The 17,887-nt window shown below is 40.4% G+C and overlaps 1 protein-coding gene across 1 annotated transcript in view; it reads left to right on the forward strand.

The window, feature by feature from the left end:
* The window catches only part of uggt1 (UDP-glucose glycoprotein glucosyltransferase 1), a 41,943-nt gene that overhangs the window by 18,950 nt on the left and 5,106 nt on the right, over positions 1 to 17,887 (forward strand). The window contains exons 14-35 of the mRNA XM_034194808.1: positions 537 to 656; positions 737 to 822; positions 1,150 to 1,285; positions 2,188 to 2,319; positions 2,469 to 2,633; positions 3,443 to 3,563; positions 7,396 to 7,494; positions 7,673 to 7,696; positions 9,771 to 9,865; positions 10,060 to 10,266; positions 11,695 to 11,826; positions 11,967 to 12,097; positions 12,172 to 12,267; positions 12,456 to 12,558; positions 12,658 to 12,737; positions 12,951 to 13,140; positions 13,381 to 13,539; positions 14,596 to 14,681; positions 15,538 to 15,622; positions 16,312 to 16,400; positions 16,511 to 16,615; positions 16,713 to 16,797. Of these exons, the coding sequence (XP_034050699.1) occupies positions 537 to 656; positions 737 to 822; positions 1,150 to 1,285; positions 2,188 to 2,319; positions 2,469 to 2,633; positions 3,443 to 3,563; positions 7,396 to 7,494; positions 7,673 to 7,696; positions 9,771 to 9,865; positions 10,060 to 10,266; positions 11,695 to 11,826; positions 11,967 to 12,097; positions 12,172 to 12,267; positions 12,456 to 12,558; positions 12,658 to 12,737; positions 12,951 to 13,140; positions 13,381 to 13,539; positions 14,596 to 14,681; positions 15,538 to 15,622; positions 16,312 to 16,400; positions 16,511 to 16,615; positions 16,713 to 16,797 (2,526 nt within the window). The remainder of the gene's footprint in view (positions 1 to 536; positions 657 to 736; positions 823 to 1,149; positions 1,286 to 2,187; positions 2,320 to 2,468; positions 2,634 to 3,442; positions 3,564 to 7,395; positions 7,495 to 7,672; positions 7,697 to 9,770; positions 9,866 to 10,059; positions 10,267 to 11,694; positions 11,827 to 11,966; positions 12,098 to 12,171; positions 12,268 to 12,455; positions 12,559 to 12,657; positions 12,738 to 12,950; positions 13,141 to 13,380; positions 13,540 to 14,595; positions 14,682 to 15,537; positions 15,623 to 16,311; positions 16,401 to 16,510; positions 16,616 to 16,712; positions 16,798 to 17,887) is intronic.

Raw genomic sequence — 17,887 nt, forward strand, 5'->3', positions numbered from 1 at the left:
GGAAAAAGTTTTAGATCTTTGAGTTCATCTCATACAAAATGGAAGCAAAACCAAAAGTGTTGCGTTTATATTTTTGTTGAGTGTAACTTGAGGAGGTGAGCGTGCCGAAGAGCTGCAGCCAGGCTGTAATGAGCATTTTTTTCTTTTAATTGTTCACGTGCTCTTTGAGCGGTATAGTTTTACTGCATTGTGTACACGGTATAAAAAGTTTGACAACAATCCTGCGTGATTTATAGCTCGGCAACAATGGAGCACAGCAGGAATCATAAATTGGTGTCAGGTAGCTGTGTGGGTGTGACATCCTGTCACGTTATGTACTGCAACGTTGCCTTAACTTGCGTGAAAACTACTTCCTTTCTGCATCCAGTGCTCAACGCCCCCCCCCAAAAGTTAATTTTTTCGCGTCAGTATATTCTGTTCATGTATTCATCCACCAGCAGCTCTGTTTAATTTTTTATTAACACTGCTTTGTTGTTGGGTTTAGTCTTTATACTACTCCTCAACCGTTGTGTGTTCACTGTTGTTTCCTTTATTAGTGGATTAACAACTTGGAAACAGACCACCGATACAGCTCGTGGCCCTACAATGTGCAGGAGCTGCTCAGACCAACCTTCCCAGGGGTTATCAGGCAGATTCGCAAAAATTTCCACAATCTGGTATGGTCTGATTAATCAGCTCTTTACAAATACAAAACGGACCGGAGTCTTTGTGGAAAAATAATATCTGTGTGTTCCAGGTGATCATTCTGGATCCAGTCCAGGAGAGCTCTTCTGAGTTACTGAGTGTTGCAGAGATGTTTTATTCCAACAACATCCCACTCAGGTCTGCATTTGTGCCATCTGGAAAGTGTAAATGAACTCACCATTCTCAAGAGAGTTTAGTCACTTTTAGAAAATGGTTACAAGCAAAGCCATTGCCACTTGCCTCAAACAGGAAAGGATTTCAAATGGCTCGTTTAGGCAGCATTAGATAACTTAGGAGTTTATTGTTATTACTGTCATTGAAGTCTATCAAAAATATTTATTTCACTCAGAATGCATTATGTAAGATGATTGTATTGTAGTACAAATGATTGATTTGTCAGACTCGGAATGTTACAATTTCAAGCATGGCTAACCTGTGTGTATGTATGTGTTTGTTTCATTTTAGGATTGGGTTGGTATTTGTAGTGTCTGATGAAGATGACATTGACGGTATGCAGGATCCAGGTGTGGCACTGGTCCGAGCTTATAACTACATCTATGATGAAGTTGACAGTCAGAGTGCTTTTGAAGCTGTTATGGCGGTGAGTCACTCTCTCAGAAAGTCTGATGAACAGTATCATGTCATTCACACCACGCTGTAACAACGAAAATACAACTATATTGTGACAATAATTACAATAAAATCAGAAATTATTATGCACTGACAAATAAAAATGATACAAAATTTCATGCTCCCTGTCAGCAAACAACCAAGCTGATTTAGATTTGCAATTAAAAAGGTGTTAATCTGTCCAGTATTTAATTTGAGGAGGTTTATGGGCCAGCACACAGCAGCTGGGGTGCAGAATATCCTGCTGAACACTTTCAGGTCTGTTGCTAAATGGTGTGATGTTGTGGTGTGGTGGCATTGTCACGTAGACATAGAATGGCAAATTTGCAAAAAGTCATATTTGATAAGGCCTTTGATGCTCCAATAAAAGTTGAAGGATGTGTAGTAGGTCTGTTCAGAAAATAAATGGAGCCTGTGAATGAAATGACTGTATTGCAAACTTTAGACCTGACGTACTGGATGAAAGGAGTACTGTAGATCAGTAACACATTCTCACTTAAATGATTAGGCACATAGCTCAAGGTATTCTTCTAAAATGATGTTTTACTGTCAGAATGTCTTCCAGCGAAACCACTACCGCACAGTATCATAATAATTATAACTAAAATTTGCCTTAAACTTAAAACATTAAAAATGTTGACCCCTGGTCCCAGGTTGGCTGACCACTGCTCCTAGAGGTTGGGTTGTGTCGAACTATAATTCAGCTGGGTTAAATTTCATTGTGTGTCTGCAATAATTAATCAACACAGTTCCCTTTTCAAAAATTTTAAAAGACATTAGAAAACCAGCATACTTGAACTTATTTCTATTTTCTCTTTCTAAGTTTACATCCTTTCATCTTTCCTCTTCTTATATCGCTTTCTTTCCTTTTAGATGTTTAATCATGTGCCAGTTGGTGGACAACTCAGTGTTGGGGATGTGGTGAAAGTGTTGGAAAAGAGGTTTCCATATGTAGAAGTCAGCAGCATCCTGGGAGCTGACTCAAGCTATGACAACAACAGAAAGGTGACAGAGAATGAATGCTTCACGGAACTATTAGCCAACTATTTGTTGTCCTGATATCATCAGTGAAACCACCCTGTTTTTGTTAAATAATGTGCATTCTCATCCCACATTCTAAAAACAGTCTGTTCTTTTTGTGTCTCTTCTTTCAGGAAGCTCGGGCTTACTATGAGCAGACAGGCATTGGCCCGTTGCCTGTGGTTATGTACAACGGCATTCCTTACCAGCGCGAGCACCTGGACCCAGACGAACTGGAGACTGTCACCATGCAAAAGATCCTGGAAACCACATCCTTTTACCAGAGAGCCGTTTATCTGGTGAGTCCACACACACACACTGTATGCTGACACTAACAGCAGCATTGCTGTTTCAGTATCAGTGTTGTTATATTATGGTTTTGTCAATAAAGATTTCCTTTTAATAGATTGCGAATGTTGCTTTTGCTTATCATTCTTCTTCAGTGGAAAATCAATTTTCATTGCAGATGAGTCAACAGCAAGACGTAACTACTATGTGTGCAAGAAGTATCTGCTACTGTATATGTGCCTTTCATTAATGAGAATTCAACTTACTTTGTGTATGACTAATGCAGTCAGATCTTTCGAAATACACCACACATATTTTCGAATGAGTCTGTAAAAAGGACTCTTCTGTAGAAAAAGATAACTTGCTACATTCTCACAAAAAACCCTCTTAATCTCATAATATGTCCTTTATGATGTTGCTGAAATTGATTAGAAGGGATTTATATATTGAGTAAATAGTATGATAAAATCAAGACGTATTGGAATGGAAACTTAGAATGGAAATGAGCAGCAATGCTGCAGATGTGCTGACTTGGATAACCGTGTGTGTACATGCATGTGTTCGGTCTTTGTGTTTAAGATGGCTAACATTCTTTGCTGCTGTTGTTTTTGCTTTGTTTTTTTCTTTATTTTATTTTTTAACCAGCAAACCTTGTCATACAACACACATTTAAGGAACATTAACATGTGTTTGGCTGCAATACCACTTGTATTTTTGTCTTTTATGTAATTCAAATATTACAAACTAACTGCATCATTGCCTGACTGCCATCATAGTTGCAATCTGAAATACAAATTTAATTTACTGTCTGTGCTCATAGGGTGAATTAGCTACAGATCACGATGTTGTGGACTTCATCATGAACCAGCCCAATGTTGTTCCTCGTATCAACTCCAGGGTGTTGTCTACAACCAGAACATATCTGGACCTGTCTGATACCAGTGAGCACACATTCACACATACAGCCAGGTCCATCAGCAGGTCAACAATGACTCTTTTTTTTGGGGGGGGGGGGGGGGGGGTATTGTGTCTCACTACAAAGTAGTTGGGACATTGACAATGTACTTGTAGTGTTGACTTTCAGCAGTATTCAATTCAGACTTTATTACAGACTCTAAGTCCAGATTTACAAGTAAAACAATACATATAATAAATGACGAAAACAATAAAACTCAAGATAAAATAAATATACTACTCCCACACAAGTATATACATTAAAACAATAAAAGTCAAGATAAGAGATTAAAATGCCTACCAGACATACATAAACAAGAAAAACACTAAAACTCATGATAACAGTGATTAAGTACACACACTACTACATATACACATTAATGCCTTACATGTAGATGACTATGCCAGTGCCTCTACAGCTGTGATTGATACAATATAGTGCTAAATCTTAGGTTGGACAACTGCAAAATGATGTCATTAAATTATATATGCAATTTCTTGCTAAGTATGAATGCCTGCCGACTCAAACATTTCACTTGTACACTACAACATCTTGGTCTTTTAAATATTCTCAATGTGTCATTATAAATGGCTTGAAGTCTGTGTAAACTTGCTTTTTTGTAGTGTGACCACAAATGTATTGTGTAAAGCGGAGAACAGTATGAACAGAGACATCTTCACTCCATCTGAATACGTGCAAGAATGTTTTCTTGAGATATACTTTATTGATCTCACAGTGGAGAAATTATGTTTACACTCCGATTACCTCAGACAGCAATTAGTCCACAATTATTACTTATTTACTGTAATAATGGCACACATCAGAATTAAAGACAGCACGTACACATTTGACATTGTTTATGTGTACTAAATTTGAAGAAGTCCATTATCTGAATTGAGGCAAGTGGGTGAAGGTCTCAACCCTGAGTCACGCCACCGTCAGCTTGGGGGGAGAACGGGACCTGCCGCAGCTAAAACCGCGCCACCCCCGCAGAAGGGAAGGGAAGACGTGAGCAGAAGCCGGAGTGGGGGGTGTGTGATGGGGGTAGGAGGGGGGTGGGGAGAGGGAGTGGAGCATGCTTCAGTCCTGTGAAACAGTTTGTCTTTGTGAGTTGAGATAAGAAACAGCCAAATGTTCACCAAGGCCGAAGACATTCCTCTGGAGGAAAACAGCAGGGCAATTTGTCCTTCAGGCTGATAAGCCTGCCGTGTTGTGGTTTGAGCAGTGAAAAACACTTTTTACATCTTCACTTGAACAACCAAATCCCAATTATGAATTAAGAATATTCCCCGGCCTCCGAAATCTTCATCTGCAAGGCGCGCATCTGCTCCAAGATGTCATCCAATTTGTTTCTGAGTTCAAGAGTCATCGCAGTCTGAGAATGCATTGCCTTGCCCAGCTTGTTAATCATGACGGACAAGCAAGGGGCCGTGGTTCTTGTTGCCGCCGTCTTGCCAGTTTTCTGGTAGATCAGGGCAGCACATAAGCTAGAAAGTACCAGCCCCGCTACTATAAGACCAATATGAATAAATCCTCGACGTCCTCCACAGAGAATGATGCAAGCATGCACACGCCACGACCCCCAGGAGTCGAGAACATAGCCCGCAGGATACGTTCCATCTGGGCAGGTAGGATCCCTCGGTCCTGACCTTCTTGTAGAAAAGATGGTGACAATAGCGTTCAGAGACCAGCTGATCAATTCCATGGTTAATCCAATAGTAGTCCAATAGATCCACTATCCAATATAATTTGAGGAATTCACAGTCTGGTGAAGTAGGGACTTGAAGGTTAAAGCAGAGAGCAGAGATAAGGGAGGGTGGAGGAGATGCGACCGCCCTCGTCGGAGTCCCAAGCTGAATGTCCTTCAATGTTGATTGAAGATGTACACACAAGATGTCCTTGTGTGTACATCTTATGGCATAGCCTATAAATATCATCCATAAATTCTTTACTTATATAAAGTCCAAAATATTTGGCTTCAAAACCGACGGCAAGATTGTTGTCAGACAGTTTGAAGCCTGGATATTTTAGACATTTATCCTCTTTCCTTCTACAGATAGTCTTACTATCGTTATATTTAATATCATGTTCCACACCACAGGCAGAACACACATTGAGGAGCTGCTGGAGACCAGCACTACTTGGACTAAAGACCACAAGATCACTGGCATACACAGCATGGTTCATTGAAGTCATCATGCACAAAGTATTACAGGTTTTCAACCTCTTAGATCACCAAGATATAATTTAAAAAGAACCAGGGACATCATCCACCCTCTTGTGACACCGTTGCTAACCCTAAATGGAAACCCATTGCTAACCCTTATTTTACTTACATAGTCTGATGAGCACACCGGTAAAATGTGGTTGTTTATACCCCTGTCAGACCTTGATGATTTAGCCAGCATATGCTGACCCTATTAAAAAATGCTGGAGTATGTCTAATAAATTACGGGGAAGTTTTGTTTAAGTTAAGAACATGTTGAAGCACGCTGATATACTTCGTAATACACCGAGTACCTTGAAATTTTTTTTAGCATGCTCACTATTTTCGAGATAAGCCAGCATACGACTCATACATTACACACGTGGGACATAAGTTGTAGATAAGTTATACGATTGTTGACACACATTTCTTGTAAGTAACTCATTAGTAGAAATGTATCCATTAATGCTGTCCATTGATTGTCTGCAGTCCTCGTGCAAACAGACTGTTTCAAATATTAAAACCATTCACACTCAGAGTAAATATAAAGTCTTAATTTTACTTGTTCGTTTCACTCAGATTCATCATCACAGCCTGACAAAAATGAATTCACATAAAATGTCCTGATTTTGGAAAACGATATCTGAAAATACAGTTGCTTGTCGTAGCTGAAGAAATAAAAGAAGTCCCTCTGTGGTTTTTCTGCTCCTGGTGCGTTTTTGAGCCTGAGTCAAAAACGCCGCAAGACAATTAACTTATTTTAAAAGTTGAAAGGGTCACAGCGCCTCATTCATTCACGTCAGCGTTTAACACAACCATCAGTCGATAATTCTGCACTCTGCATGCGAGGAAAATAAATCCCATGATGCACCAAGACAAAAATAAAATGGTAAGCCCCTTCAGCTGCTTCCTTGTTTGCATTCGGGGTCGCTATAGCAGATCCAAGGTGGAGCTACATGTTGAATTGGTGCAAGTTTTATACCGGATGCCCTTCCTGATGCAGCGCTGCATTGCATGGACAAATGTGGCAGGGGTGGTGTTTGAACCGGGAACCTTCTGCACTGAAACCAAGCGCAGTAACCACTTGGCCACCACACCTGCTCAAGACAAAAATAAAATAATGTTAAATTACTCTGTTTTGCCTCTGTGTGGAGGGAATGAAGCTGTGCAACAGTGTACGCACGCTTGATGACGTGCTTGTCAGTATTTAAGTGTTCCACCTGCCAAACAAAACGGTTCTGCTGACTGTTAGAAACACAAACCAAGCCAGACTTAACTGTTCCGACCCACACCATGTCGTGCAGCACCGACCCAGAACCGCTCTGTGGAAACGGGGCTGTCAGTAGACGCTGGCTAAATTGTCAAGGTGTGACAGCTGAATAATTTATTAGACGTACACCCGCGTATGCCAGCACTTTTAATAGAGTTGGCATACGCTGGCTAAATCGTCAAGATGTGACAGGGCCCTTACAAAGGCATAAAATTACTAAAATTGGTCACTGTCAACTTCTTATGAACATGACTCTACATACACTTGTTTAAAATTTAAACATGAAAATCTTTGTTCGTGTTCTTTACATGTTCTCTGACTTGATTCTTTCCTTCTGTGCAGACAACCACTTTGTAGATGATTATGCTCGTTTTCTGACACTGGACACCAAAGAGAAGAGCACTGCTGTTGCCAACAGCATGAATTACATGACAAAAAAAGGTATGAATAATCAGCACAGCTGCTCTCTTCTTATATGTGAAATAAAAACACTGAATGGGGAAAAGAAACAAGTGTGTGAGCATAATGGTCACCTTCAAGTTAAAACTCTCTTCATATATTGTCCTTTCTGCCCCTCTGTCTTTTCCCTGTTTTTATTTTTTTTACCTATTTGCCTCAGGGATGACCACAACCAACAGGCATGGTAATCACCTTTTCCCTCCACATTCTCCCTTTCCTCCTCACTTCTTTTTTTCCCTGTTCTTTTAAAATTGCTGCCAGCATTTTGAAATGTTTATGAATCTGTTACTGCCCTTCCATCTGTGCTGCATTTCCCAAAGGACACAAATAACCAATTATGCATGTGATGATCAATATTGATGCCTAAAGTACTAAAATGTTTAGCTTCTAACTAAGTTCTAACATCATTTCTTCCATCTTTGTGCAGTGGTAGCATGGTCAATTGGTGTCACTTGTCCTAACTGCATAGAGAATGCTAGTTTGGTACGCTGTTTAGAAATGACAAAGTGCTAAAGGATTTAACAACCAAAGTGAAGTTTAGAGCAGAAAATGGCAAAAAAGAGACCCTTCATGGTTGACACAAAAATGGAAAGAGTCACCTTACCCAGCTTAGGGAAAATGGGGCCTCCTCCTGGAGCCAGACCTTGGAGATTAGACCTGAAGCTTGGTTGGGCTCAGCCCAAAGAAACAACATGGTGTCATCTCCACGTGGACTCACCACCTACAACGAGAGCACAAAGTATCTGGTGCACTGTTTTGAGGGCAGTTAATAGGAGAATTTGACTTGCTCTTTTAAAAATGTTCTCGGGGAAGCTCCCCCAGACCCCCCAGAATCAAGACTACACTCCCACCACCCTTTTATGTACCTTTATGTTCAGGTTTTGCATTCTTTTTATGCTTTTTCTCTCTCTCCTTAGAGGCTATTTAGAATAGATTTGTATACTGTATTTGTACATTTTTGAGAATTGCTGGCATTGATTTTTGCTTGGAAAAAATTTCAGTCAGATGAAAATTTATTGCTTTAACCCATGGCTTAGTGGGATCCTGGAAAAGGTCCCTGGTCCTTAGTTCTACTGGGGGACAACAGTGCTCACATTGGAAATGATGGGGAACCTTGGAGGGGAGTGATTGAGAAGAACAGCCCCCCGAGCTGAACTCCTACGCTTTTTTTGTTGTTGTTTGGACTTCTGTGCTGGTCATCGATTGTCCATAACACCTTGTTCAAGCACAAGGTTGTTCATAAGTAGTACTACTTATGTGCATATGCAACAAACGCTTTGTACCCGAGTGCTTTAGGTCAAACATCGAAAAGAAATTTATTTATTTATTAATAATTTATCTGTATTGATCCCACGCTGTTGTTACACCATAATCAGATAGAAGAAAAGGTAAACAAACAGAACACAAATAATACAGAAAGGAGGAGATGTGCAGTACAGTAGCAGTCAAATGTTTTTTCCATTGAATGGGAAAGTGTGTTCAAACATTTCTTCTGTATCTTAGTCTTGTTCACAAGTGAGGGTAAAATGGAGTGGGAGATTGACAGATGGATTCAGACTGCATCTGAGGTCCTGTGGATACTGTATCGGGCCGCCGTGAAGAAAGAGCTGAGCCAGAAGGTGAAGCTCTTGATTTACATTACAATCCTCACCGATGGTCATATGCTTTGCATGATGACCAAAAGAACAAGGTCACAGATACAAGCGGTGGAAATGAGGTTCCTTCATCGGGTATCTGGGCTTACACTCTACGACAGGGTGAGAAGCTTAAATATCTTGGAGGGACTCAGAGCTGCTGCTTTTTTTTGCTTCGAAAGTAGCCAGCTCAGATGGTTTGATCATCTGGTGAGGATGTGCCCTGTTCGTCTCCCAGTGGGGTTTTTCCAAACTGGGAGGAGTCCTCAGGGAAGACCCAGGATACACTGGAGGGATTATATTTCCCAGTTGGTTTGGGTTCGCCTCAGGATCCCCCAGGAAGAGTTAGGACTTTCCCGAAGATAGGAAAGTGTGGGATGAGATGAGATGCTCAGTCTGCTGCCACCACAACCTGGACTTTGATAAGTAGCAGAAAATGAATGAATGAAATATCAAGAATGAGTTTATTGATCATTGAAGGTTTCTTTGTTATTGCCTGGAATGCAATAACCCATTTTTCTGCTTTACTTTTTAAAGGCAGTATAGCTTGCCTTTTGTTTTTGTTTCATGTTATTCTTTTTAGATCACTGTACATCGCAGACGTGTTTGTTTGTTTTTTGTCAGATGATAGCTACATCCGTCCTGTGACCTTCTGGGTTGTTGGAGACTTTGACAAGCCTTCAGGACGCCAGCTCCTTTATGATGCCATCAAACACATGGTACAGAAAGTCTAAAAATACCACCTCACTTTGAATAATGAACGGTAGTGCATGTATAATACTTCTACTTGCTCTTATGTGCACTGCAGGATTCATTCATTTTTGTAACAAGTGAATTTTGAAAGGCAAGTTTTTTTGTTTTGTTTTGTTTTTAAGAACAAGGATAAATCTTCCTTTCACCTGTTCTATAACAGAAAACCACTAATAATGTTCGCCTGGGTATGATCAACAATCCATCAGGCACCCCATCTGCTGAGACAAGCCATGTGGCCCGGGCGATCTGGTCTGCGATGCAGACACAGTCTGCAAACAACGCAAAAAACTTCATCACCAAGATGGCCAAGGAAGAGACTGCAGCGGCCCTGGAGAACGGAGCCGATATTGGAGTGTTTGCTGTCGGGGTGAGGACACACAGATGGCTAAATTTGTTGTAGGACTGGCTCATGCATATTTTGCTGCAATATTTTGTTTTTTGAGACAAAACAGAAGGCTGCTGGTTTCAATTTATAACAATGAATTTTCAACCAAAATCACCAAGGCATTTCCTTACACAAGATGGCAGACAAAAATATTGCAGAAACAACCTTTCTGCCAGCTATAGCTTTTTTCTCTCATTTCTATGCACAAGAAAGCATTTTTACCTCTGCTAACAAGGTTTGGGGATGCTGAGGTTTATCAGATATGCTGTGTATATGTGTGTATCTGTATGGAGTTGTGGAAATTGATGCTTTGGTTAGATTTAAAAATGATAAAAAATAGGTTCCACTTTCCTTCAAAGGCTAAAATGTGGTTCTTTTTGTGAGCATTATTTTTTTTTTTCCCATTTAAAATGTATTCTGAAATTAAATTGGTCCATTGAGTGATGTGATGAGTTCTGGACTACTTACTTAGCAACAGTTATAGAGATGATTGTTGAATTTAGATGGGATGTGAACTTTGTAAATACGTATCACTAAGGAGAAAGAGCGATGCAGATGCTGGGACTCTGTGTAACTCAGGAGAATGGGGAATGTATCAGGGACCATAAGCCATAGAGAGTGAAGTGTAAGACGGAGCCAGATTGCGTGAAGATAGTTATCTGTGCTACCTAAAGTGCATTTTGAACAGATATCTGTGTTGGCCAGTCCCATTTTAGACATTCTGCTTTAAGTGATGTGGGCTCTGTGTGTGACTTTATTTTGTATAAGCTGCAAGTTGGTGTTGGTAGTCATGGAGAAGGTGTTTTACAGATTTGTTCCCAGACGTCAGGGTTGGAAGAGAGGGCCAGATCATTTTCCAACTTGGTTGTTGGAAGTGATATTGTTCTATTTAAGTTGGAGATAAGTGTAAATTGTTTAGAGATTAGATTTGTTTTTGTTTTTTTTTGTTTGTTTTTTTTTTGAGTTGTTGATTTTCATGTGTTCTTCAGTTAGCTGAGATGATTATAATGTGTTGTTGTTTAGACAATTTTTTTCTTTGATTCTTGATTTCAGTTGTTGATATTGTCTCTCCCAAACCCTCATTTCTGTTGAAGTTTGTTAAATGACATAATTGATTATTCTTAAGTAAGCTGTGGAGGTGTGTGATTCCCTTTTGCTCCCATGTGAAAAGTAGACCGGTTTGATTTGTAATGTAACAGTTGGATTGTGCCAGAGTGGGGCGAACGTTTTCTTTTTGCTCCCATGTGAAAAGTAGACCGGTTTGATTTGTAATGTAACAGTTGGATTGTGCCAGAGTGGGGCGAACGTTTTCTGTCCTCATGATAATTTAGTGATTTGATGCTTTTTGTTTTTTTTATAATTCTGATTTATTTTATTTTTGTATGTAATGAATTTTTCTTTTCTGCTCAGGGTATGGATCTGTCCTTGTTCAAGAGCGCCTATGAGAGTAACAACTTTGACTTCCTGCTCTCCCATGCTGCGTACTGCAGTGGCGTCCTCAAACTGAAGAAAGGACAGAGAGCGGTGATCAGTAATGGAAGAGTAAGTCACATATTTGTAGTAAGAATCACATTCACTGGAACATTCCAGATCAGATATACTTTATATTTACATGTGTGCAGATGTACCATTTTTCCCCCCTACATCTACTGTAACAAATGAATGAATACTCCTACATACAGATCATCGGTCCGCTGGATGAGGAAGAAGTGTTTAACCAGGATGACTTTCTGCTTTTAGAGAGCATCATCCTAAAAACATCAGGAGAGCTAATCAAAAGCAAGGTCCAACAGTTTGGGATTGAAGAGGACAGGTATTTGTTTCTTTCTTCTTGAGTATTTCACAGTTATGTTGAGTTCTTTGACTTGATGCAGAGTTTCTCCTCAGGGCCAGTGATCTTGTGATGAAGGTTGATGCGCTGCTGTCCTCTCAGCCCAAAGGAGAAGCCAGGGTAGAATATGACTTTGCTGATGACCGCTACAGGTAAGATTTGAGTACTTGGACGTTTGGACAAGCAAGCAGCCTGACTGCTTTTGGTTCACTTTAAAATATACATGTTGGGAAATGAATAAATGAACATTAATAGTGAAAAATAACTTTCAATGGATCTGAAAGGCCACATCACAGTACTAAAAATGGTTTATTTTGGACATTTGCTTATTTTTCGGCAGCGCTGTGAAGCTCCGCCCCAAGGAAGGAGACGTGTACTTTGACGTTGTTGCTGTTGTGGATCCCGTAACCAGAGATGCACAGAAACTTGCTCCTTTACTTTTGGTAGGTTGAATGTGAGCCTTCCTTTGTTTTCGTATTTCTGTTCAATATATTATTTTCCTGAACTTTATTTCTTGTTCTCTTTGACTTCTGCACCTTCAGGTTGTGAAACAGCTGGTAAATGTCAACTTACGGGTCTTCATGAACTGCCAGTCCAAGCTCTCAGAAATGCCTCTCAAGAGGTGAGAGACCAAACGAGAGACAACTTAACCCTCACACTTGTTGAGTCTACTCCATACTAATGTTACCTTTTACTGTTCCAATTTGCTTATTGTGCACTGAACCCTTCAGATGCCTGTTTCTCAGTGCTTGTTTTTGATGTATGTTGCATTGTCTGAATTGTGAAACATTGTAATCACTCCTTCAGATGAAATGTTTGTTGTTCTCTCTGCTAGTTTTTACCGCTATGTGCTGGAGCCAGAGGTGACGTTCCTGACAAGCGGTAGTTTCTCTCCAGGCCCGATGGCCATGTTTCTGGACATGCCGCAGTCCCCTCTCTTCACACTCAACCTCAACACACCAGAGAGCTGGATGGTTGAGTCCGTGCACACGCGCTATGACCTGGACAACATCTACCTGGAAGAGGTACAGCACTGTGTTTGTTTGAGATCAGTGACTCTTACCCTGACTTTTTTTTATCTTAAACATGCCTCAATGTCTGTCTTAAAGATTGTAAACACGGTCTAGCCTACTCTTTTGAATTTATTATTTTTTTAATGCTTATCTAATTGCATTTGTTTGGGCAAGTTTTTGGTCATTTGGTCTTGCTTAAGTATTACAGTTGTAAATGCCTCGCAGTTCTGATGTTGTTCTTCTCTGTTGCAGGTGGAGAATGTTGTGGCAGCAGAATATGAACTGGAGCATCTCTTGCTGGAAGGGCATTGTTTTGATGTCAGTTCAGGACAGCCTCCACGTGGTCTCCAGTTTACCTTAGGAACTGCCTCTGAACCCGTCATTGTGGATACTATCGTCATGGCAAACCTGGTAGGTTATTAGCTCAGTCTCTGAAATGTGCTATGAAAATCTAAAATCTTAGGGATAATTGAGCTTAAATAAAAGGAAAATACACTTGATTTTGTCTAAGATGTTTTTTCTTATGTTGGGGTATGCCAGATGTTGTTTCCCTCCTTCTTTTTTTAGTACCAACTTCTTGCAGTGTGTGAGCAATCCATAATGCATATGGGCAATCATATTATTGTGCCACACATAGATTCTGCTTTGCACATACACTCAAATATGCTCCATGCAGGTGTGCTTGTGCATGTTTTGAAGAGAATCTCGATTTGTTTGAGGAGGTGGAGATTTTATTTTTTTTTTTTTTTTGGTGCTGTGTTTCAGCACCATGTGCAGTGATGGGCACATTTCATTCACAAAGCACTCCAGCAGTCCACAGGCTGCTGCTGGGAGAGCCTGAAGTCCCTACAAGCTTTAATTATGTGGTTAATATGTCAGTGCAGCCATTTATATATATTTTGTTCTTACTGTGTCCTTATTTGACCACAACCTCACTGCATATTTTTTAACATGTCCAAAATTCAACCACATCCCCCACATCCATGGAGAATACACCACACTTTCTACTGCCTTGCCATTAAGTTGTACAGGGGACTTACTTTGTCATCCCAGTGTTTACATGCATTTTTGAAACATGGCTGTGACGCAGTTAATGGAGCTATTTGAACATTTTTACAAACGGCATGGAAAAGCTTCAGTCTGTTTTTAGGCTTTCTGTGATTGCAAATTTTCTTGCACTATTGATGTAGTTTTTGCAAATGTTTGTGTTAATGACAGAAATCTTTTTAACAAAGAAAACTGTAAATGAAGACGTGTGACAGCAGCACATTTTTTGAGATCACATTTTTGGGCTGGCACAGGTGTCCCTTTGCTCAGTTGTAATCTGCTGTGTGTGTGTGTGTGTGTGTGTGTGTGTGTGTGTGTGTGTGTGTGTGTGTGTGTGTGTGTGTGTGTGTGTGTGTGTGTGTGTGTGTGTGTGTGTGTGTGTGTGTGTGTGTGTGTGTGTGTGTGTGTGTGTGTGTGTAGGGTTACTTTCAGCTAAAGGCTAACCCAGGTGCCTGGATACTGAAGCTGAGAAAGGGACGTTCTGATGAAATCTACAAGATTTACAGGTGGGAAAAGATTTGATCGCACTTAGGTGCTTCAGTGTGGAAAATCTCACTCACACACTCATCAAAAACCGCTTACTCCAGTTAAGGGTCATGAGGGACGTTATAGGGCGTGAGGCGGGGTACACCCTGGACAGGATGCCAGTCTGTCACAGGGCCACATATAGCAAAACAAACACAGTCATACCTACACCCACACCCACCTACGGATGATTTAAAGTTTCCAGTCCATCTAACCTGCATGTCTTTGGATGTTGGAGGAAGCCGGAGCACCCAGAGAGAACCCACACAAAAACACGGGGAGAACATACAAATTCCACACAGAAAGGCCACAGGTGGGAATCAATCCCATGACCTTCTTGCTGTGAGCCAGCAGTGCTAACCACTAAGCCACAATGGGGTACTCAGGTCAAAGCAGTTTAGTCTTTTGTTCATGGTAATGAGTCATTCACGTCATCAGAAGAGTCGTCAAGGGAGCCATCAGGGGAGGCTTCTTTCCCATCATTAGAAGAGTGCACAATAGGTGCTAATTAGAGCTATTGTTTAGTCACTAGCCTATAGCAGTCGGCCTCTCTGTAGGAGGGGTCTGGTTAGGTTAAAAACTCCAGCTTTTGTTGGTTTCTGGTTTATTCTTCTCTACAAGAGTCAAGACAGAAGTCAGACTACCAGAGCAAGAATTTTAGCTGAGGAAGCTTCTGTGATTTGAAGCGAAACGTCCTCACGTCAAGCAACCCAGTCCAGTCGAAAATTCACGCTTCTCTACTATGGAAACCACCTGGACCACTGAGAGCCTACACAGAAACACTAAGCCACTGTACTGCCCCTTATTAAATCTGACTTGTTTTTGTTGTTGTTGCAGCCATGATGGCACAGACTCTCCAGCAGACTCTGACGACATTATAATCATGCTGAACAACTTCAAGAGCAAGATCATAAAAGTCAAGGTGAGTTCTCTGTGAGCGGGGGGGGTGACTGTTGGGTCGAGTGGCAGGAAAACCTCTTTCAGCTCATTTGCTTCCTGTAATTTATTGAAATGTTTATCTGAAAGTCAATCTGAGCTGGCGACTGGCAACACTTCCAGACTTTGAGCATAATCACAACTGTAATTTGAAACTTTACATATGGATGTGGACACATGGAGAAGAACGTTTTCTACTGTAAAATGTTAGTAGTGAAATCTGTTATGCATGGAAATGTAATGCTGGATCTACATTGAGTAATTACTAAAAGATATTAAAATACACAAAGAAATGCAAAAATCTTTGAAAGTGTCATTTTACCGTCTGATCTCAGTGTTAAATGTTGCATTATTAGAACATTTTGTGTGAAGTGAGTTTCTGAGGGTGAAACATTTTTGTTTGACTCAAATGGACGGACACATAAATTTTTCTCTCTTTATGAACAAACAGTGTAGATTTGTGTAACGTTCTGTGTGTGCATTAAAATCTAAACTTCACATGTCCACATGCACAGCTTTACAAACGCACATCTGTCCTGGAATTAAACATCTCATCTCCTTTCTTCTTCATCCACTCTTCTCTTTTTCCTTTTTCTTTTTTCGGTAGTGAAGTCTGCACGGTAACTCACGTGCTGCTGGTTGTTTAACTGTGAATTCCAATCGTGTGTCGATCAGGTTCAGAAGAAACCAGACAAGTTCAACGAGGAGCTGCTGAGTGACGGCACCGAAGAAAATGACTCTGGCTTCTGGAACTCTCTGACGAGGTACCACTTTGATTGAAGTATTTGGACACCTCTGAGCCCCTTGTTTTTATTGACGGTGAGCTGCAGCTGCTCTTGCTCTCTGTCATCCTGTGCTCTTTTCCTTCTTTCAGAGGTTTCACGGGTGGAGGGAAAATAGAAGAACCCAAGGAAGAGAAAGATGATGTGATCAACATTTTCTCTGTGGCCTCAGGACATCTGTACGAGAGGTTCCTCAGGTGAGCGTTAGAGCTTCAAGTCTGCAAAAAAATACTCCTGTGTTCTGAAGATTGTAGTTATTTGGATAACGGGGTTTATTTTGTTTTTTCCTCTCAGGATTATGATGCTGTCGGTGCTGAAGAACACCAGAACCCCCGTGAAGTTCTGGTTCCTTAAGAATTACTTATCTCCAACTTTTAAGGTAGATTTTCTCCACTGGGATTCATCACTGATGTAGAGCTTTTTCCTTTGAAACTGAAGGTGAAGCGAGGGCAAGTTTGTAAGTGTCCTTTCTGTTAAATATGTTGATCTCAGTCAGACATCTCAGCTGTTAATCTGCTGCTCACCGCCATGTGTAACTGGAATTTTATAGAATAACTATCTGTATCTACCAGTATTTTATGTGGAATATCAGATAATTGCCTTCAGGCTGAGTGTTCGTTGAAGTTTAAATATTGTCAGTCATTGAGATTTTCTTTAGGGGCAGATTCAGAAAAATAACTCAGTTTTGTCAACATTTTAATGTGGTGTAATTTCTTTTGCGTTGACCTTCATACAACCAGATGTGCTTGTGTGTGTGTGTGGAGTTTTAATGTTTGTAGAAATACTTTGGAGTTTATGTAGTTAAAGGTCTTATAATCCTTTTGCTAAGAAGCAGAGACGTCTGTCCGTGTCTTTGTCTTCACCATGTGATCACTTTAGCTACAGGTGCCTTTCTGTTGTCCTCACTGACTCTCCAAGCCCACTCATTCATTCATTCATTCATTTATTTATGAGTCAGTCTGATTCTTATCTTATCCACTAGGGGGCAGTACATAGAAACAAAATAGTGTGCTTACTCCTGCTCCATTGACCAGAGGTCACCAGTCTATTTACTTTTTTAATCCATTATCTTTATTGGTGATACATGATGAATAATTTTTCGACTGGCTCGACTTTCCAAGGTCACAAATGTTAAAGTTACAACAGGGTCACAGAGGTCAAATGTAAGTGTTTATTTTTCCTGTGCATTTTATGGCTGTTTCACAGTTTGGTGAATTGATGTACTTTATCCACTGCTCGACTCAAATCCCCAAAAACCCATGTGGTCTTCAGCGTGTTGACTGCTAATTCCACTTTCAACTAATAAACGTGTGGATGTATGATGTCCCTTTCTGCTGTCAAATATTTGCTCTGGTTGAGTTTCTATATTGCAAATGTACCACAAAGAAACATCATATTATAAAATGATTTTTGCCGTGAAACAGGACTGTTGATGGTGACTTTCTTTGTTTTGAGTAAGTCCTTGATAG

This window comes from Thalassophryne amazonica, chromosome 19 (assembly GCF_902500255.1).
Source record: "Thalassophryne amazonica chromosome 19, fThaAma1.1, whole genome shotgun sequence".
Classification (NCBI taxonomy): domain Eukaryota; kingdom Metazoa; phylum Chordata; class Actinopteri; order Batrachoidiformes; family Batrachoididae; genus Thalassophryne; species Thalassophryne amazonica.